General features: G+C 34.2%; 1 protein-coding gene across 4 annotated transcripts in view; it reads left to right on the top strand.

Annotated features, from left to right (window-relative positions):
• Positions 1 to 22,896, top strand: part of SLF1 (SMC5-SMC6 complex localization factor 1) — a 77,442-nt gene that overhangs the window by 20,131 nt on the left and 34,415 nt on the right. The window contains exons 5-12 of one of the 4 annotated variants that reach the window (XM_036925710.2): positions 9,000 to 9,162; positions 13,171 to 13,311; positions 14,914 to 15,060; positions 15,931 to 16,071; positions 16,929 to 17,051; positions 18,645 to 18,698; positions 20,269 to 20,427; positions 21,281 to 21,444. In XM_036925710.2, the coding sequence (XP_036781605.2) occupies positions 9,000 to 9,162; positions 13,171 to 13,311; positions 14,914 to 15,060; positions 15,931 to 16,071; positions 16,929 to 17,051; positions 18,645 to 18,698; positions 20,269 to 20,427; positions 21,281 to 21,444 (1,092 nt within the window). The remainder of the gene's footprint in view (positions 1 to 8,999; positions 9,163 to 13,170; positions 13,312 to 14,913; positions 15,061 to 15,930; positions 16,072 to 16,928; positions 17,052 to 18,644; positions 18,699 to 20,268; positions 20,428 to 21,280; positions 21,445 to 22,896) is intronic. The other 3 variants (XM_057493395.1, XM_036925708.2, XM_036925709.2) reach the window with 3 other exon arrangements.

Raw genomic sequence — 22,896 nt, 5'->3', positions numbered from 1 at the left:
ACTGGTCTATGGGTCTGTTCTGGTACCATTACCAAATTGTCTTGATTACTGTGGCTTTGTAGTAGAGCTTGAAGTCAGGGAATGTAATTCCTCCTGCTATATTCTTCCTTCTCAGGATTGCTTTGGCTATTTGGGGTCTTTTGTTATTCCATATGAAATTAGAACTATTTGCTCTAGTTCGTTGAAGAATGCTGTAGGTATTTTGATAGGGATTGCATTGAATCTGTAGATTGCTTTAGGCAGGATGGCCATTTTGACAATATTAATTCTTTCCAAGGGCATGGGATGAATTTCCATTTATTAATGTCCTCTTTAATGTCTCTTAAGAGTGTCCAGTAGTTTTCAGAGTGTAGGTCTTTTAGTTCCTTGGTTAGGTTTATTCCTATGTATTTTATTCTTTTTGATACAATTGTGAATGAAATTGTTTTCCTGATTTCTCTTTCTGCTAGTTCATTGTTAGTGTATAGGAATGCAACAGATTTCTGTGTATTAATTTTGTATCCCGCCACTTTGCTGAATTCATAGATTTAGTAGTTTTGGAGTGGATTCTTTAGGGTTTTTTATGTACAATATCATGTCATCTGCAAACAGGGACAGTTTGACTTCTTCCTTGCCTATCTGGATGCCTTTTATTTCTTTGTGTTGTCTGACTGCCGTGGCTGGGACCTCCAGTACTGTGTTGAATAAAAGTGGGGAGAGTGGGCATCCTTGTCTTGTTCCTGTTCTTAAAGGAATAGCTTTCAGCTTCTTGCTGTTAAGTATAATGTTGACTGTGGGTTTGTCATATATGGCCTTTATTATGTTGAGGTACTTGCTCTCTATACCCATTTTGTTGACAGTTTTTATCATGAATGGATGTTGAATTTTGTCAAATTCTTTTTCAGCATCTATGGAGAATATCATGTGGTTTTTGTCCTTCTTTTTGTTAATGTGGATGATATTGATGGATTTTTGAATATTGTATCATCCTTGCATCCCTGGGATGAATCCCACTTTATCATGATGGATGATCTTTTTAATGTATTTTTGAATTCAATTTGCTAATATTTTGTTGAGTATTTTTGCATCTGTGTTCATCAGGGATATTGGTCTGTAATTTTCTTTTCACATGGTGTCTTTGCCTGGTTTTGGTATTAGAGTGATGTTGGCCTCGTAGAATGAGTTTGGGAGTATTCCCTCCTCTTCTACTTTTTGGAAAACTTTAAGGAGGGTGGGTATTAGGTCTTCACTAAATGTTTGATAAAATTCAGCAGTGAAGCCATCTGGCCCAGGGGTTTTGTTCTTAGGTAGTTTTTTGATTCTCAATTCAATTTCTTTGCTGGTAATTGGCCTGTTCAGATTTTTTCTTGCTTTCTGCATCAGCCTTGGAAGGTTGTATTTTTCTCAAAAGTTGTCCATTTCTTCTAGGTTGTCCAGTTTTTTAGCATATAATTTTTCATAGTATTCTCTCATAATTCTTTGTATTTCTCTGGTGTCTGTAGTGATTTTTCCTTTCTCATTTCTGATTCTGTTTATGTGTGTAGACTCTCTTTTTTTCTTGATAATCTGGCTAGGGGTTTATCTATTTTGTTAATTTCTCGAAGAACCAGCTTCTTTCATTAATTCTTCCTATTGTTTTATTCTTCTCAATTTTATTTATTTCTGCTTTAATCTTTATTATGTCCCCCCTTCTACTGATTTGGGCCTCATTTGTTCTTCCTTTTCTAGTTTCATTAATTGTGAGTGTAGACTGTTCATTTGGGATTGTTCTTCTTTCCTGAGGTAGGCGTGTATTGCAATATGTTTCCCTCTTAGCACAGCCTTCGCTGTATCCTACATATTTTGTGTTGTTTAATCATCATTGTCATTTGTCTCCATATATTGCTTGATCTCTGTTTTTATTTGGCCATTGAACCATTGATTATTTAGGAGCATGTTATTAAGCCTCCATGTGTTTGTGGGCTTTTTCATTTTCTTTGTGTAATTTATTTCTAGTTTTATACCTTTGTGGTCTGAGAAGCTGGTTGGTACAATTTCAGTCTTTTTGAATTTACTGAGGTTCTTTTTGTGGCCTAGTAGATGATCTATTCTTGAAAATGTTCCATGTGCATTTTAGAAGAATGTGTATCCTGTTGCTTTTGGATGGAGTGTTCTGTAGATGTTCATTTGGTCCATCTGTTCTAATACCTTGTTCAGTGCCTCTGTCTCTTTACTTATTTTCTTTCTGGTGGATCTGTCCTTTGGAGTGAGTGGTATGTTGAAGCCTCCTTAAATGAATGTATTGCACTGTATTTCCCCCTTTAATTCTGTTAGTATTTGTTTCACATATGTAGGTGATCCTGTGTTGGATGCATAGGCATTTATAACAGTTATATCCTCTTGTTGGACTGACCCCTTTATCATTATGTAATGTCTTTCTTTGTCTCTTATTACTTTCTTTGTTTTGAAGTCTATTTTGTATGATACAAGTACTGTAACTCCTGCTTTTTTCTCCGTTAGTTGCATGAAATATCTTTTCCTATCCCTTTACTTTCAGTCTGTGTATGTCTTTGGATTTGAAGTGAGTCTCTTGTAGGCAGCCTGTAGGTGGGTCTTGTTTTTTAATCCATTCTAATACTGTATGTCTTTTGATTGGTGCATTCAGACCATTTACATTTAGGGTGATTATTGATAGGTATGTACTTACTGCCATTGCAGGCTTTAGATTTGTGGTTACCAAAGGTTCAAGGGTAATTCCCTTACTATCTAACAGTCTAATTTAACTCACTTTGTGTGGTATTACAAACACAACCTAAAGGTTCTCTTTTTTTTTTCCTCCTTTTTCTTCCTCCTCCATTCTTTGTATGTTATGAATCATATTCTGTACTCTTTGTCTATTCCTTGGGTGCTATCTATTTAGCCTTAGGAACACTTCCATCTACAGGAGTCCCTCTAAAATGCACTGTAGAGGTGGTTTGTGGGAGGTAAATTCTCTCAACTTTTTCTTATCTGAAAATTCTTTAATCCCTCCAATTTTAAATGATAACCTTGCCAGGTATAGTATTCTTGGTTCAAGGCTCTTCTGCTTCATTGCATTAAATATATCTTGCCACTCCCTTCTGGCCCATAAGGTTTCTGTTGAGAAGTCTGATGATAGCCTGATGGGTTTTCCTTTATATGTGATCTTTTTTCACTCTCTAGCTGCTTTTAAAAGTCTTGTCTTTATCCTTGATCTTTGCCATTTTAATTATTATATGTCTTGATGTTGTCTTCCTTGGGTCCCTCGTGTTGGGAGATCTGTGCACCTCCATACCTCCATGGCTTGAGAGACTATCTCCTTCCCCAGACTGCGGAAGTTTTCAGCAATTACCTCCTCAATGACACTTTCTATTCCTTTTTCTCCCTCTTCTTCTTCTGGTACCCCTATAATATGAATATTGTTCCGTTTGGATTCATCACACAATTATCTCAATATTCTTTCATTCTCAGAGATTCTTTTTTCTCTCTGTGCCTCAGCTTCTTTGTATTCCTCTTCTCTAATTTCTATTTCATTTACTGTCTCTTCTACTACATCTAATCTGCTTTTAAATCCCTCCATTGTATGTTTCATTTCAGATATGGAATTTCTTAATGATTGAATCTCTGACTTAAATTCATTCCTGAGTTCTTGAATATTTTTCTGTACCTCCATAAGCATGTTTATGATTTTTATTTTGAACTCTCTTTCAGGCAGATTGGTGAGTTGAGTTTCATTTGACCCTTTTTCTGGGGTTTGTGAAATTTTGGTCTGAACCATGTTCTTTTGATGTTTCATATTTCTGTGTGGTGGCCACTAGTGCCCAGAAGCTCCGGTCTCTGGAGCTGCTCAGCCTCTATAGTGAGGTTGGGGGTCTTAGTGGAGTGGAGCTGGTGCCTGGGGGGAGGAAAGATCTGTTTCCTGATTCCCGTCTGCAGTGCCTGTCTCTGGTGTGAGAGCCAGTGGGCCAAGCACACAGGTGTAAGCCTCTGTGCTTTGCATCTCTAGCTGTTGTTGGCAGGGCCTCCCTCTGGCTGGCCTGATGCTGGCACAGTGACTGCAGGTTTGTGAACCGGTGTTGGCAGGCTAGGAGGAAGATGCAGCAGGCTTCATATCACAGTGGGGGACCTTGGAGCTGAGTAGGCAGTCAGGGTGATAGAGCACCTGAAGCTCCTCTAAGTTGCTGACCAGCTGGGCAGACCGCACCCAGACAACCTTGTCCAGCTCTCCCCTCCCCTGCGCAGAAAGCTCAGTACAAACCCTGCTCCTTCAGCAGCCCTCTTGCTGCTAGGAAACCTCTCAGACTGCCTGCCTTTCCCTTCTTCCAGAGTAGCCAGGTGTGGACCCCATCCTCCACAAATGGCCAGAATCTGTCTCTCAAGCACTCCACCTGTCTGAGCTCCCCATCATCCAGAACACCACACAGTGTAGGTTTCTGCTACCAGAGCAGACCTCCAGGGCTCGGTGTTCAATGGTTCCAGGCTTCCACCCCCTCCCCAACTCCATTTCTCTTCCTCCCGCCAGTGAGCTGGGGTAGGGGAAGGGCTTGGGTCCTGCCTGATTAAGGCTTTCGTGCGTTACCCTGTTTCATGAGGTCTGCTCTGCTCATGAGGTCTGTGTGCAGTCTGGTTCAGCCCTCCTTCTTGTTGCTGTTTTAGGGCTAGTTGTATCAATTAACAACATTTTCATACTATCTGTAGTTTTGGGAGAAACTCTCTGTCTCACCTCTCATGCCGCCATCTTGCATGTAGTGATGAGGACTGCAAGGGCTTTTTGTCACCTTTATAGAAGTGTAATTTATAGACAGTGAAATGCACACATTTTAAGTGTATATTTTTATGATTTTGGACAAATGTACACACCCATGTTATCCCACTATAATCAAAATCTGTAACATTTACATAATCCTGTAATGTTCCCTTGTATCCTTCTACATCTAATTCTGTACTGTCAAAACCAGATGACCACAGATTTCCTTTTCATTACCATACATTAGATTTATCAAATTATCAAAGTTCATATAAATGGGATCATACTGTATATACTCCTTTGATGTAGCTTCATTTGCCTAACTCACTATTTTTGAGATTCATGTTTACTGTTACACATATTAATAGTTCATTGCTTTCTCTTATTGAGTAGTAGTCCACTCAATGGATGTATCACAATTTATTTATTCACTTTTTTTTTTCCTTTTTGCTAATATAAATAAAGCTGCTATGAGCATAGTGGTACATGTAGTCTTCAAGTAGACATGTTTTAATTTCTCTTGGGTAATTACCTTGGAACGAACTTGCTGGTTCAGATAGCAGTTGTGTGTTTAACATTATAGGAAGATGCCGAACTGTTTTCCTAAGTAGTTGTACCATTTAACATTCCCACTAACAATATGTGAGTGTTCCAGTTGCTCTGTAATTAACTTGGCACTATTGTCTAATAATCAGTCAACTATATTTAAGTGGTCTCTTCTGGACTGCTCATTCTATTCCATTGATGTATATGTTTACCTTTTACTGGCAACACACTGTTTTGGGTACTGTAGCTTTGTAGTGAGTCTTAAAATCAGGTACTGTGAGTCCTCTAACTTTGTCTTCTTCAAAATTGTTTTTGATGTTTCTGGAGCCTGTATATTTCCATATGCATTTTAGAATCATGTCAATTTCTCAAAACAAGCTTGGATTTTGTTTGTTACTTTATATAAATTACCTAACAATCTGAGGAATATTGAAATCTTAACAATATTTCCCTCCTATCAACATATCTCTCCAGGTCTTCTTTAATTTCTGTCATTAATGTTCTATAATTTTCATTGTATAAATCATGCACATATTTTGTTAAGTTTAATCCAAGGTATTTCATATTTTGGGATGTTTTAATTGTATTGCTCTGAAATTTTTTGTCTGCATCTATTGAGATAATTAGCTTTTCTTCTTTATTCTGTTAATATGGTAAATTATTTTGATCAATTCCTAAATGTTAAACCAAACTTATATTCCTGAGTTAAACTCCACTTCATCATATTATATTATCTATTTTTAATAATTGCTTATTCTATTTGCAAATATTATGCTAAAAATTTTTGTATCCTCAACCTGATCAATAACAACTATGAAAATATCGGTGTGTAATGTCATGACTTTTTTCCTCCATAATTGGGAACAAGACAAGGATGCTCACTCTGTTTCTATTCAGCATTTCACTAGAGGTACTAACCAGTGAAATAAGGCAAAGAAAATAAGAGGCATAGGTGGAAATAAAGAAATACAAAGAACCATCTTTATTTCCAAAGGGTATAGTCATATACTAAATAATTTACCCAAGAAAGCTATTAAAACTAATAAATGAATTTAGCAAAATCATAGGATAAGTCACTATATAAAATTTGTGTTTTTATATGCTAGTAATATTGGAAATTAAAATTTAAAAAGCAGTATGACCTTTGGGGTTAGTGGTTTGATTATGTGTCCAGAGTTATTTATTTATTATTATTTATGTTTTTTATTTGCTTGGAGTTCTCTGAGCTTCTTGGACATGTGGTTTTTATCTTTTATTAATTGTAGAAAATCCTCAGTCATTATCTTTTAAATATTTCTTCTGAAACTCCATTACCCTTATTTTAGACCACTTGATTCTGACCCAGTGTTTGTATGCTCTGTTGTTTGTTTGGGATTTGTTTTGTTTTGTTTTGTTTTACCTTTTTTTTTTCATTTTTTTGTCAGTTGGATAATTTTTACTGACATATTGTCAAGTTCAATGATTCCTTCTTCAATTGTGTGTAGTCTGTTGATAAGCCTGTCAAAGAAATTCTTCAATACACTATCATTTATTTCTACCATTTTCATTGTACTATGTGCTGAATTCCCACATCTCTTCATGCAACTTTTGTCCACCTTTTCTGTTATATCCTTTAACATTTCAGTCACAGTTATTTTTAAGTTATTTTCTGATAATTTCAACATATGGATCTTCTTTCTGTGCTATTTACTTTATCTCTGGACAATAATTTTGTTTTCTCTTGCTTTTTTTGTATGTCTTGTTTTTTTTAACTATATGTGTAGACATCACATAGAGAAGAACAGTAGAGGCTGAGGTGAATAATATTTATATCAAAAAATGATCCTACCTCTTTTGTAAGGCAATATGGGTGGTTGAGTTAATCTTACCAGATGTTGAGCTGGCTTTGGGTTTTGCTAATGATCTTTTCACCTTCGATGCATCATTTCACGTTACTCCAGGATTGGGCTACACTTCCTTTGTGTTTAGTGTGGGATCTGAGAGGCTGGAGGGTTATTAGGCAGTGTTCTTGCATCACTCTCAGTTTTCAGTCATTCCTGTACTTTTAAGTCACAGAAGGCCTGTTTCTTTATACTCTTCTTCTTGCCTGTTATTCAGTTCTGTGCTGGGGTAAGGGTGGGTGTGTGCTCAGGTTCTGCTGGATAGGCTTCAGCTCTAAGTTTACTTTGTGTTCTTGGTCTCTGGGGTTGACACTTTCTAGATGTTTGTGTCTCCATGCCCCATGGCAGCCAAATTCTGCTTTGTATCTCTTGGCATGGTCTTGGGCAAGAATTTCCAGCCTCTCCCATAGTATTAGATCTCTGGTTTGTATTGATGCAAGAGCCTACACCAGAGTGGCCTTCCTGCCTTTTCTCCAGAAACAGATGGCTTTTGCTCCTATCTTTCATCTAGAAACAGTGGATATTTTTTTGGGCTGTGCAGCAGGAAGTTTTCCTATCCCTTCCCCAGAAGCAGATACTTCCACTCTCACAACAGAAGCAGTACATCATTTCCTGGGTTCTAAAGGTAGAGAACCTTCTTACCTTATCCAGCTGACTTTAAGGCTTGCCTCAGATGAGAGAAGGAAATGGGCCTGATTTTTAATCTTTCTCTTGATGGCAGCCTGTGCCTTGGTCCACCTGTGCTACCAGTGAGGGCTTCCTCTGTTACCTGCCCCTAATCTTTTTCATGAATATGTAATTGAGGCCTGTGGCAAAGAGGTTGCAAATGAGATAGGCTTTCTGTTGTCACCGATTCCTAGTTATTTTAAACTGTCATGCTATTTACCCTTGACCTTTAAATTTGGTAATATGTTATGTTATTATTGCTGCTGTTATGGCGGCCACTTCTTTCCTGCACCCTGGCAGAAGTGAAATAGTTTGGGGACCTATCTCTTCACAAAGAAACCTCTCACTCTTGAACATTCAGTTTCTTGGATGGCGTGTTACCTCAGTTCTCTGATGGGTTCATGAAAAATTATTTTTTTTAGATCATTTTGCTTTTTTTTAATGCTAGGTACAAATGTTCCCTGTGGCTTTTTAAATCCTAAGTAGAAGCAGAACTTTTGTGAAACTTGGAATTTCATCTGTATCTACATGTGTTTGTCTTCTAAAATTAAATGTAAAACGTATTTCTTAATGTAAGTCAAAGTTAAAGTTTTTCAAAAGCTAATTTTTAGAAGAAGGTTGGTGACTTTAGTTCCATTTTTTGTGGTCCAGAATGATTACATTGGAGGTATGCTGCCTACAGAAGTAGCTACTTCCTTAGACTTTCTTTTTTTTTTTTTTTTTTTTGGCTATTGAAGTGATTTTTCTTTAGGTAACTTTTCCTGGATAAATAGAAGGAATAGCAATGGTATCTGAAACATCTCTTGAAAACTTATAATTTAAGAAATAACTGCATAATTATTCTCTGTGGCACTCAAATTAACCCAAAGGAATTAGCTCCTTTCAGAAAGTTCCTCACACTCCTAAGATGTACTTGATTTAAAGAATTAGACTGAATATACTTTTTAAAAGAATATTTTCTCTGTGGCATCTTACTACACTGATGCACAGTGACTGCAATGGGGTATGGTAAGGGGGGAACTTGATAATATGGATGAATATAGCAACCAAATTGTTTTTCTTGTGAAACCTCCATCGGAATGTATATCAATGATACCTTAATAAAAAAATAAAATAGAAAGGGTGAATGCAGGATGGACAAAATATATATATATATATTTATTTCCTCTTATTTACATTCTTAGAGTTTTGGAGGCTGGAAAAGCAACTGTTATTTTACCAAATAGTTCACCAAGTGGAATAACTCATGTGATTGCCACTAATGCAAGAATCAAGGCTGAACAAGAAAAAGATAACTTTAAGGCTCCATTTTATCCAATTCAGTATCTAGGGGATTTTCTTTTAGAGGTAAGTAAAATAGATAGTATATATTTTTTAATGTTTATTTTATAAAATATATATATATAATGAAATATATATTAACATTAAATTATGGTCCAAATTTTGAAAGTACAATGATTGGAAGTAGTAATTAAAATGACATTTTTAAGGCATTGTTCTCAATTATTTCAGTATTCAAGACTACTTCTGATACATCTGGAAGAAGCTTGCTTGTTAAGTTTAAAATTTGTCTTGAGTTTCCTTGTTTTCAGTGCTATAGTGATGTGTACTACAAGATAATTTTTGCATTTTAATTTCAGAGCATAGATAAAATAACAGTGGACCATAATATCATAGAGCATCATATGAGAATTTTTGGATTATTTTCCCATTGGAAAACAGGGAGCTATTTCTAAGGATTTGGAAGTACTTTCTTGTCCTATTCTTCTTCTACCTCCCTCTGTCCACTTGGTGCAAATACCACTTGAGTAGTTTAAATGGGGACAATCTTAGAAAACACCGTCTAAAGATAAACAAAGAAAAATTTTTAAGAAAGTTCACTTAAATTAGAAGAGAAACCTCAGTATTCTTAAAACTGCATCTTGATCTTCTAGGAAAAACAGGCTCCTTCAGTGTTTCCCATCTTAATAGTATAACCTTTTTATCAAATGATTTATGTTAGAAACCTGGGAAGCACCCTCAAGGGTGCTTCCTCTCCCTTATTCCCCACATCATGTCAATTACCAATTCTACTAATTATATCTTAACTGCCTCTTGAATCACATTGCTCTCCTTCTGTACTAACATCATATTGAGTTCATCCTTTTTCCCCTGCAATTCTGGAATAGACCTTTAGTTACTCTTCCTGTTACTATACCTTTTTACTCTTGCTAATTTCTAAACTACTCTTACCTGTTTCTTACCTACCCCATTCTACTTCATTCAAGAGCCAAAAATGCTCTTTCTAAAACAGTTCTATTTCTGTCACTCTCCTGCTCAAAACCCTTCAGTGGCTTCCCATTGCCCTTAGGATAAAGTCACAAAACCTCTGACATGGCTTATAAGTTCCCACAGGATGCCTGTCTTTCCTGCCTTTCAGCTGTATCCTGTTCCACTTTTTTCTCAGCTCACTTTGCTATAACAAAACTGCCTTCTCCCTGTTCCTTAACCAGGCTAAGCTACTTCCTACCTCAGTGCCTTTTCAAAAGCTATTTTCTCTGCCTGAAAAGGTGCTCCCCACTACTCTTTCATTTCCTGTGCCTGTCTGCCTTCTGCTTATCATTCAGGTTCCAGTTACGTTGCCTCTTCAAAAGCATCTCTGTAGTCCTCTTATAGTTAGTGTCACCTATAATGTGTTCTCTTAGCATTTTTTTGCTTTGTAATACTCATCACAGTTGTAATAAATTGGCTGATTACTTAATGTCTATTTCCCAAATAATGTCCATCTAAACCAAAAATACCGTATCACCAAGGATGATGTTTGCCTTTTCCTTTGTTGTATCTGAATCATCTTGCCTAAAGCCTGGCACTTGAGTTCTCATATTTGTTAGATTAGTTGAGAAATTATGAAAGACCTTTGAGTTTTCCAAGAGTAGATGTAATATATTATTCTATAATTGCCTTTCCCCACTGAGTAGCAACAATGTAGATTGGAAATTTGACCTTAGTTCAAGGTATGAATCTGCTTGGGCTATGGATAATCTCATTGCCCTTGACAGTGATTGGTCTAGGAATGGGCATGTGAACCAGTTCTGATCTTTGGAACATAAAGAGAGGTATGTAAGAGTTTCTAGGATGTTTCTTCCCCATTCTGGCAACCTAACTCCTCCTACATGTATGTGAACATGGAAGAAGGTAACCTCAATTACTACTAGCACTCATTCTTTGACTGTGAGAAATAGCCTTAGGGTGAAACCGACCCTGTAGACAGCAAAATGTAGAGACAGACAGCGGATCCTTGTTGAAATACTTAAGTTGCTAGACTAACCAACTGTGAAACCTGTCTAAGCGCTGGACCACATTGCTATTCTGTGAGGTACTACATTTTCTCGTTTACATTACTTTGAGTTGATTTTCTATTACTTGCAGCCAAAAGCATCCTATCCGATCTGTCTCTCTGAACAGTTTAAAGGTAGTATGTCAAAAGAATGAATGCCATTCTTAACTAGATTAGCAAAAGTAACTGAATTTTCCTTTTTGTATGGAAAAAAAATGAATAAAGTATAATGTACTATCGGCTTTATCTTAATTTGCATTAATCTGACAATAAGATTCAGCTGCTGAAATACTGGAGGGCAGCAATAGTACATCAAGTAAAAATAGCAGATAATCTCTAACCTACATTTGTTTTTAGAATACCTTGGATTAGATAGCTGGGAGTTCATAACCATCATTCCAAATAAGGAAGACATTTTGTGATCACTTCTCAGGAAAAAACGGACAGTGAACTTATCGATGCCTTGCTTTTCTTTGACCACTTTGGCAAAGAGCATACTACATTCCTAACTAAATGAATTCTAAAGTCTCCTCTAAGAAGAGTTTTGTTTAACTTACTTATACTTTTTTGGAACCTGCTGAATGACAGAATCAGGAATCTATTTAGTTCAGGTTTATAGGTAATTACTGAAGACTTTTGCTATACCAGGTACCATGCTATGCATTAGGGAAAATGAGTAAGACCATGTCAGACTTTGAGGTGCTTATTACTATTCAGTGGTAAAAACAGAACATGGAAGCAATTGATTACTATTCAGCATGTATTGTGCACTGGTAAAATTATGTGTGAGGAACAGGAATGCAGAGGAACAAATGACTGATGTATCTCAATTGTTTGGTCCTAGGAAGGCTTCACAAAAAGGAGAGGACAATTAAGAGTACTTAAAATTTCTTTCCACTATCTACCTAAGAAAGAAAGTGAACCATAGAAAAGTCTCAGGGAAATTTAGTAGGAGTAACGGGGAAAAAAACAAAAACTTTTTGGGCCACATCAACTAATTTGTGACCCAGATTTATAATTTATATTTAAACTCACTTTATCCCCCTTTAACTTGTCCTTAACAGAAATTGTTGTTTGTACATTCAGAGTAATTCTTTCTTTGATGCCAGGAATAGGAAGGAAAAAAGTCATCATTTTTCTTAGCTGTCAATTTAACTTTTCTGCGTAACTGAAGAAATCAGCTACACTCACGGATTTTTCCCTGGTTGCGGGATTGCAGCCTGCTAAAGGGCCCTCACATCCATAAAGGAAGCAGCACAAGTGAAAGGGACCTGAAGATCACACCACAGACACCATAGACCTTATCATAGTGCAATTTAGGTCCTTAGGAAGACATGTTTTTCCTGTCTTAACAGTGGAAAGGTAGTGAATCCCTGAATACCCTTTCATAAGTACCTTTTGGGAACTATCATGAGCTCAACTTTACTCCCATCTCTGTTACTAAACTTTTAGAATTATGTAGGTACATATGCAAATATTTTTAAACTTATTGCCATTGGGTGATTTGTGAATTCAGTTTGGATTTCTTGGCAAGAGAAATTTAAATGTTTGAGGTAAATGTTAAGTGAAGATAATTGTTTATTGCTATTTAAGTAAAGTAAGAACTGTGAATTCAGCTGTTAGCCACTTTTTCTGTGTAGTACATTTGCAAATGAGAAGTCTCATCAGTAAAACAATGAAAATAATCTGAGAAGTAATCTATGTATAATCTGAAAAATTTTTATCTAGATTGTAACTTCAACTAGGACAGGGACTCAATTAAAAATTTTTGTTTGTGATTTTCACAAAAAGGATTCTTTGTTACTAGACCATTAAAAAGCATTAGCCTATTTTTTAGATATACAAAGCCATTTTATTTCAGGACCTTTGTTGTGATTTTTTTCCTTGAAAGTATTTACTAGTGTTTAATTACCTTTGATTTATAAGAGTACATTTTACCTACCTGCTTGACTATTAAAGCATTTTACATTTGGAAACCATACAAGTACAGAATGTTGAAATTACACTTAATTGATCTCCTAAACTATTCTTACATACAGAAAGAAATTCAGAATGATGAAGATTCCCAGACCAATTCTGTTTGGAATAAACAAAGCAATCAAGAAAAAAACAAAGATTTCAGTGAAGATACGGGATTTGAAATGAAAGGTGCCTTAAAAGAGAACATGTGTAGAACCCAGGTAAAACTTCATAGGTTAGAAAATTTCCAGTTCTTCTTCGAGAAACAATATATTGTGGGAATAACATGGATTTTGGAATCACAGAGCTGTTATCTGAACCCAGCTCTGTGTTTTATAGCCCATTATTTGTGCATATAAGGATATTGCTTTATGTCTCTGTTTAGAGACTCTTCCTGGAATAATGTATATGCATATAGAAACACAGTACCTAACATATAGTGTATTCTAACACATAGTAATTACTCAAAACTCCTTGTATGTTTAATATAACATAACTTATAAAGGATTCTTATCTGTCAGCAATATGTATATTCATAATTCATGATGTAAATTCAAGTATGTTGCTGCATTTAGAATAATCTTTTTTAAGTGACACAAATGAATTTTTTCTTTTTAAATATGAAAAAACAAAAAACAGAAAGGACTTTGAGCTTGGAACAATTAGAAATTCCTTAAGAAAGCATGTATGTGACTCTCAAATAAAATTTTTCAAATAGCAGCAGCAACTTAAAAAAAGACATTATTCTATCCTACGAGAGCTAATGTTCAGTTATGTTCAACTTCATATTGTGTTTTAGAAAACAGACTATTTAGTTGCTTTACCAAATCATTAGTCTACTGATTCTTAGTCTAAAATGTTTAAATATGACTAGGAAAAAGTTAAAAATTCTGTTTTTGCTGCACCTATCAAAAGTTTTAGGGAGAATTCTGAGAACAATTTGGAACTTCTTAAACTGATAAAACTTTCCAGGAATCTAAAATGTTTTTGCAATTTTTTTCTTGCTTTTCCAAAGTATGGTTGATAGTTACACAACTTACAAGACTACTTCCTATTATGATAATTACATGTACATGGTCTTTTTTAAAAAAGGCTTTTTGAGTTGATGTGTCTGTTGAAATGTGTATTATTAACCACAGTATACAACTTTTACCTTCAGAAAGGAATGTAATGTTATTAAGGTAAATTTAGTTTTTATTTAACATAGAAAAGAGAATCAAGTGGAGATTTTATGGAAAGAAAGGGAAATTATTAAAATACATCTACATATATCTTGATTTCCTTTTAGAACTCAAGAAGATGAATATAAAGTTAAGGTAGAAATTTCCATTAAAAAATAAATAAATTTGGGTAATGAATAAATAATATTTGTGATACTCTTTATAGGTATGTCCTATAAAAAATTTTCTTAAAGTGCTTCATTTGATTTTCCCAATAAAGACAAAATTCTCTTTGTCTATAGCCTAAGTTATTTTTACAGATATTTAGAAAAATAAAATAATGAAATAACCAAATTCCGATTTGACTAATCATCTGACAAATAGGAAGGGAAAAGCAGAGATTCCAAGAAAGATTACATTAAAGTGCCTGAATTAAATGTATACTTTAACACAATATAACCCTTTGTGAACTAAAAATCTTCGCTGCTTCATGTTAGTATAACTAAGATGTAATGTAATTCACAAGGCTCTTTATTATGAATCTTTTATGTATGTTTTACAAAACTGACTTTCCTGAGTGGGTTTTCCTGTTGTGATTTGAACTAATTGTGTTGAGGCTATGTTAATCCACAGTCTGACTAAAGTATTGTTACTGACTTGCAGAAAGAAATACAAAATCATGATGAAGATGTTAATGTTAGTTCTATTTTGACTGAACATCACAAAGAAGAAAAATTCAGAGGTTCCAGTAAAGATTTGAAATTTGTAAAAATGAAATATGCCGTACGAAGGCACACATACGAAAATCCGGTAAGACCTTATACATTAAAAGTAATTAGTTATATTTTATGGCTCTTTTAAAACTACCGAATATAATGATATTCATGAAATTATGATTTCTGAATTATACATAAAAAAAATATTTGTAAAGTATTTGTGTACAGTTTTAAAAAGAATACGAAAATGAGTGCTATGTACCCACCAGCTAGTTTAAGAAACAGAGCATTAACAGCTTTTTAAGATCCTGCTGTCATTTAAAAACTCTGTCCTTGTTTTCTCCGTTATCTAGTGGTAACCTGTCTTGAAATTGGTGTTTATTATTTCCTTATTTTTCATTATAGTTTTACCAGCTATGTATGTATTTCTAATAATATATTGTTTAATTTTGCCTGTTAATGAACTTTTTGCAGTTCATAGTACTTATAATCATAAGTGACTTGGTTTTTTTTTGCTGGTGTATATGATGTTACATTGTTTCACAATTTTGTCTTTTATCCTTTTTGCTATTGATAAGCATTTGGGTTTCTTTTTGTTGATTTGTGTTTGATTAATTGGTTAGTTTTTGCAGTTATGAACAGTTCTGCCACAAACAGTGAATTTTTTCTAATGTGGCTGTGGGTGTACATGTTCAAGAGTTTCTCTAGCTTATTCTTAGGAGTGGAATTGCTTGGTTTATAAAGACTGCATGTTTGACTGTATTAGGTAATGCCCAACTGTTTTCCAAAATGTTTTACAAATGTATACCCAGTTCAACATGGATGAGCTTTTCCCTTGTATATAACTCTATTATTCTTTAAATGTGGTATACTTTTGTTAAAAGTCAGACTCTTCTTGCATTTATTTGGATTTTATAACAGATTCATGTTAACATTTGTTTAATTGTGGTCTAAATACATGTAGAAGGAAGTTAAGAAAAAAGATGAAGATATTCAAAGGAATTATACTTTGAGGAAAAAACGGAAAAAAGAAAGAAGTTCCAGAAAGGACATTGAACGTGACAAAATTAAAAGTTCCTTAAGAAAGCACATATATACAGATCTGGTAAAACTAAGCTAAGTCAAAGAGTTTTCTTTTTATCTAGTTCTTCCCTAATATAATCCAGACATACAGTCTGATTTTTTAATTGTTTGCTGTGTTAAATATAACAGCGCATCTTATGGAAAAAAATCATCTTGAGTTAATATGCTGAGATATTCATAATTAATTTATAATTAACCTTGACACAATGGGAGTATTTTTACATTAATTACATGAAGAAATTTGAATTAATAATCAGGATATTCAAATAAATTGTTTTGCTTGAAAAAAAAGGAAACAAATGTTCTAAAAAAGAAGCTAAAACTCTTAATATGAAAGCTCTTAAAATGTATGTGTATGTAGTTTGTGTAATACATTCTAATCTAAATTTTAGTTTTTGTCTTGCTTAAGCCAGACCATTTTTAATAAGGTAGCTTGTCTTTTAAGTGGAATCCTTCTTGAGTTATTTAGATTATAACTTTATTTTAAAGTCTAAACTACAACATGTTTATATATATATATTCAGAAGGATCTTCAGAGATATGATAAAGGTATGGATCATGTTTTGTGTAAACATGGCAACAAAGAAAAAAAATAAAAGAGAGAGAGGTTTCTGGAAAGATATGGAACAGGTTAGAATGAAAAGTACCTTAAGAAACTACATATATAAATATCAGGTAAAACTTCAAAATTAAAATGTTTGCTCTCTTTAACTTTTTATTTCATTTTATAATCTTTATATATCTGATTATAAGGATTTTTCTGTGGTTAATTAACACTGCATGAATGTGTTCTTGTGTTATACTGTCCATTGTGATATTTAATGTTTGTATTGACCCTATCTTTAGCACACTTTCTAAAGTACTTTTATGTGTATGCAGAAGGAAGTGAAGAATTCTCTTTTTGCTGATCATGCCAAAGAATCAGAAACCAAGCATGTCAGGACAGATGTGGATATTTCTGAAATAAAAAATGCCTTAAGGAAGCACATATATAAAGCTCAGGTAGAACTTGACATACTAAAAAATTTGTGCAGTTTCTTCTCCTTCTCTAGTGTAACCAAAGTATAAGACTCATAACAGATGACTATTATGTTTGGTAAGTCTTAAAATAGTTGTAATAGTTCATTAATTTGTTTTAAGTAGTAATATAATTAGGCATTTAGTAAATATGCTGAATTCTTTGCTGTTTATACTTCAGTGGTGTTACAGATAAACTATAGGTATTAGGTATATTGCAGACTGCTGTAATTTGTTGCTGATGCTTGTTAGCATGATGTTGGAGGGTGAGGGCTGAAAGATCCTTTGTTCTGTTCTGGTTCGGACAGCCTGTCTTAAGCAGGGATAGAGGCCCTGGGTTTTGGGGAAAGGCTTTCTCAATGATCATACCCCGCCCCTAGTGGTAGAGGATCTCTTAATAATCTGTGACCACAATCTGTTCCTACTCCTCTTCAGGGATAGTCTTTTTCCCCACGTGTGTTCATGTGTGCATGCTTGTGTGTGTGTGTTGCCTTTTCACCAAGAGGGAGGCTTGCTTTAGTCTCCTGTCCTGTCTCTTGTTTTTTGGCATGAGCACCCAGTAAGGTCCATGGAGAAGATCCTGCCATTGACAAATTCCCCTTGTGTCTTTGATTCCTGGGGTTTCTGTTCCTTCTTGCCAGCACACACTAGGCCTATAGTAAATGGTGAAAACTTTTAGCTGAAATTTTCATACCTTCTTTAATGGAGGCTTCCTCCTCCTACCAAGCTTTGTCTCAGATAAGTCAGTGCTCATATTCCATGTCTTTGGACACTCTTGTCTTCATATTTCAGTGTGCTTGATCACATTAAGACCTCTGTGTCTTATGAGTTCAAGAAAAATTAAGATTTGGTAGATTTTACAACTTCTCTTGTTCATAATGTGGGATCACCTTTTTCCAGCTTTCTACATCCTGAGCAGAAGCCAAAGCTATGTCATTGCTCTAATTTATATCTCTCTGGTAGTAGCAACTTTGAGCATATTTTATACCTTCACTTGTCATTTCTGTATTTCTTCCTCTCTGAATTGCCTATTCATATTCTTTTTCAATTTTCCATTAGGTTGTTTTACATCTTTGTTTCTAGAACTCTTTATGTAATCAGGATATTCCCTTTTTATGCTTAACACATATTTTTCCAGTATAATCTTTTAAGCAAATACACGATTGTGGGTATTTTAAAACAATAGAGAAAGAGTTTACTTTTGATTCTATAGAGAACATGACTGCAGTTTTTTCTCCTTTTGACTCTTACACAAACTGTTCTTCACATTTGTATTTCTAATTACAGTACTAAGGGCAAAAGACCTTTTCAGGTCTTTGAAGTGAATATGGCTTTACCTTCTAAGTTATTTTCATTTAGAAGGGGAAAATACAGAATGTTCATACTCATGAGTGTCATTACCCTAAAATTATGGCAGTCGTTAGTCTGAGCAAACATGAGTATCAGATCAATTATCACTATCAATGTCTTCCTGAATCTGTTTTTTTAAGTTTGGTCAACACTTTATGTTTGGTAAGCTGAAATGTATTTTTTGACCTAAAAATGTTTAATTTTAGTTAAATGATTGCTGTTTTGTAGGCTATCAGATACAGCTGCATTAGAATAGATAAACAACCAGTATACAATATCGAGGTAAGGGGCTTGGAGTAGGGTGGTTATGGGGGCAAAAAGGAAGTTTTGTATCATGTTGCTTTTAGTTATTTTGATATAAAGGAATGTATTGTCAGCATAGACAGTTCCTATCAAATTTGAAATGTAATTTCTCTAATTAGAAATATAATGCTGTTGTATGTCAAAGCTCCAAAAATAATTCCATATAGTAGTAAAATCTGGTACTGGAAATTAAAAATTTATCTTGTGTTATCATGTGTGCCTGTTCTGACATTTCATAGTTTTCATAATTACAACTTATAGACTGAATTTTCAGTATATTTACAAAAATATATTATTTCCTTTATATCATTATGCATTCTTTTTTTTTAAATTAAGGTATCATTGATATACACTTTATAGAGTTTTCACAAGCAAAACAATGTGGTTATTACATTCACCCTTATTATCGAGCCTCCGCCCATTACTCCATTGCAGTCACTGTCCATCAGTGTAGTAAGATGTCACAGAGTCTCTATTTGTCTTCTCTGAGCTACACTGTCTTCCCTGAGACCCCACACACACCATGTGCACCAATCATGATACCCCACAATCCCCTTCTCCTTCCCTCCCCACCCACCCTCTCCTACCCCTCCCCATTGGTAACAGCTAGTCCCTTCTTGGAGTCTCTGAGTCTGCTGCTTTTTTGTTCCTTCAGTTTTGCTTCATTGTTACACTCCACAAATGAAGGAAATCATTTTGTATTTGTCTTTCTCTGCCTAACTTATTTCACTGAGTGTAATACCCTCCAGTTCCATTCATGTTGTTGCAAATGGTAGGATTTGTTTTATCCTTATGGCTGAATAATATTCCATTGTGTACATGTACCACATCTTCTTTATCCATTCATCTATTGATGGACACTTAGGTTGCTTCCATATCTTGGCTATTGTAAATAGTGCTGCAGTAAACATAGGAGATTATGCATTCTTTTAAAATTGTTTTATTCCGTGTAGTCTTTCAGAGTGTTTTTGATTGTCAATTAGTTCAAAGTAGTTGCATTTATTTTATTATTATAAATATTTTGACTGAGGGAAATGTATTTTGTGGAACTCAGTTTTACTAATGTACATTCTCAGAGTGATTTCCTAGTACTGTACAATTGTCACTGTTTGCAGATATTGATTGTGTTTGATGGCACCTTTGTATATTATATTGAGTTTATCTTAATAGGCATCGTTGGCTTATGTTTAAAGGAAAACTACAAAATAATTTTACACCTAAAGAACTATATATAGTTATAACTCAGAGCTCCTCACTATCAGCCACACTTTGCAAATGTCTTTTAAATTTTTCTTCTGGAGATGGTATTCTCCTTACTATTTAAGGCAACATAGAATAATAAATAAAACAATTAATGTATATTTTTGCAGTGCCTTATAGTTGTAAAACACATTCATAAGAATCATCCTTTTTGAACCACATTAACAATCCTGTGTAATTGTTAAGGACAGAAATTATCTTCATTTACTGAGAAAATTAAGGCTTCTTATTTAAGGTTTGATCCCAAATTTTACCCATCTCTTGAGTCATAGAATCTTTCCTTTCTTAGGTTAAAAATGCTGAATTTCCCAGAGGTGTATTAAATTTAATTGAGAACCTCATAGAAGGACAGTTTTTTAAAGAAGCAATTGAAGAAATTTCCTCTTTGCAAGCACAGTATATTCCTCCTGTATGCCTTCTTCATGCTCTTCTAGAGAACATTCTACAGGTAAGAGTAGTCAGAAGCAGTTGTAATCTTTCAAATAATGTTAATGTATGAACATCTTCTCAGTCTGTGTGTTTGCAGTTTATCATTTCAATATTTTTTCCCTCATTTTATAGGAAATATGGTACCCATTTATTATAATTTCTTTTCTATTTTTAAACTATTTAGTAGGTTTACTCTGAGTGCTTTCACATTATTTTCTCAGTTTCCAAGATAGTTTTCTCTTGGAAAAAATATACATGTTTTTTTTATATGGCAGTAAAATATCTAACTATAAAATACAAAATCTTCATATAAAGTATAAAAATCAGATTACAATGATCTAGAATTTCATGTGGTAAATTACTCCTTTATTTGTTGGTAATACTCATTTGTATTCATAGTATGCATAGTTAATGAACATATTCCTAAAACTGTGAAAAACAATGGGAACAGCTTTTCAAAGGTAGCTTTCTAATCATACTCTTCAACAGAGTACCATTTTGAAGAAATAACAAGTATAAGCTATGTTAGACTAATATTGGTGATAAGTAAGAATGTTTTCATGAAAAGTTTATCTTTAGTTCCTTTGAGAAATCTTTGAGAACTCTTAATCTCACTATAATCATGAAAAATAAAATAGACATTTCATATAAGTCAGTCCCAAAAGCAAGGATTACCTAGTATGTGGATACATATTTAGAGTGTGCCTCTCTCTCAGTTGCACTGTTTAATTAACTGAACATGGTACTTCCATCTGATTTCCTTGTTCCAAACACATGTATTTGGCAATAGAGGCCAGTTATTAGAGTTAAGACTGAATTAGTGAAACTTACTTTTCAGCTATAGCATTTTGTTTGTTTGTTTTAAATAATAGGATAACATAGATATGTTTTCTGGTCGATACTTTCATGTATGGTCAGCTCTTCTTCACCTACATCCTCCTTGGAAGTCCCCAGCCATGTCAAGATATTACTTAGAATTGTTTCAGTGTCCAACTTGTATGAAAGGAACGTGGTCTCTAATAGAAGTGCTTATCAGGTAAGGAATTTTACATGTGAGGCTGCTAAATTTCACCTAGTAGTTACTATCTGTGTAATTTTTAGATGGTGATGAAAAAGTACACTTCCTTTTTGAAAAAGCTTCTGTATGTGTGTATAGTAAGTTTATGTGTTGTGTTTGTTGTAAAGCTCTTGTTACAAAAAGGCCAAGTCTAAATTGGTCATAGTTATCAACCAGTTTATAAAAAAATTAGTGCTTACTGAAATATGAAATGTACTTACAGGAAAACAAATCATTTGCATGTTTTTTTTAAACCAAATGTATTTGCATACATTCAGTTTTTTAAAAAAAACTGATTTGTAATTTCCCAGATAGAAGTCCATCATTAACTCACACATCACCTGTAGAAAAGTTAAATTCCTTATCAAAACATGTAAGACCCTTCATGATTTAGCCCCTATGTGTGTCCTCATCTTAATCATTTTCCCAAATGGGTCCAGTGACAACTAGTTTTCATTTCCTATCTCTTTGCTCTTATGTTTTCTCTGCCTATACATTCTTGCCACCCCACAAGTATCTGTCCAACTCCTAATCATCTTTTAAAATGCAACTTAGGTTCCACTTCCTAATTTTTGCCCTTTTCTTTGTTGGTCACTCACATTAGCCTCTGACTTTCTTAAGAATAGATGCTAAATATATGTATCCTAGGTGTTTAATATAATGCTTGGAACATAATAAGTGCTTAATAAGTGATTAGACAAATTAATTGATGCTACAGGAGATAGAATTTGGACATCTTAAAAATAGACTTTAAGATAAGCATAAATACCCTATTTCATTTCAAAATAATTCAGTTCACTGAGGAAGGAGACAAGGGAAGTGGTGGTAGTATAAATGAGCTGAATGATAATAGGCTACTTTTGAATGCATTTGAAATATTACATTATACAAGTTTAAAAAAATCCAAAAAGATTATATGGTATCCATCTCTGGTGGTTTTCAATAGACTGGATAAACTATATGGGCATGGAGGCTCTTATAGAATAGACTCAAGTATAGAATGGTTAAATTTAGTAGGTATTAATGACTTACCTAGTCTGACAATGGGGAATTCAAAAAGAAGACAGGGAAGGTGGAGACAGATGTAGAAAGTACACTGTTGATATAATTGATGGTGAAGTTGGAAGATTATAATAAATACTGTTGTCTAGATTTTATCTCTCTCAGACCTAGAGTTCTGAGTAATCTTATATTCTAAGAAAAACACCATAGAACTGTGCTACCCATCATAGTAACCACTAGCCGCATGTGCCTATATTTAAATTTAGTTAAAATTAAATAATTAAAAATTTGTGTCCTCAGTTGCACAAGCCACATTTCAAGTGTTCAGTAGAACATACCCATTATCATAGGAAGTTCTCTTGGATAAAACTATAGAAGATGGAAAGAGAATAAATACTGAATTTTTAAAATTTACAAAACAGCCAAGTG

Source organism: Manis pentadactyla, chromosome 2 (assembly GCF_030020395.1).
Source record: "Manis pentadactyla isolate mManPen7 chromosome 2, mManPen7.hap1, whole genome shotgun sequence".
In the NCBI taxonomy this organism is placed as follows: domain Eukaryota; kingdom Metazoa; phylum Chordata; class Mammalia; order Pholidota; family Manidae; genus Manis; species Manis pentadactyla.
Note: the sequence above shows the minus strand (reverse complement) of the source record. Positions and strands in the feature narration are given on the sequence as shown.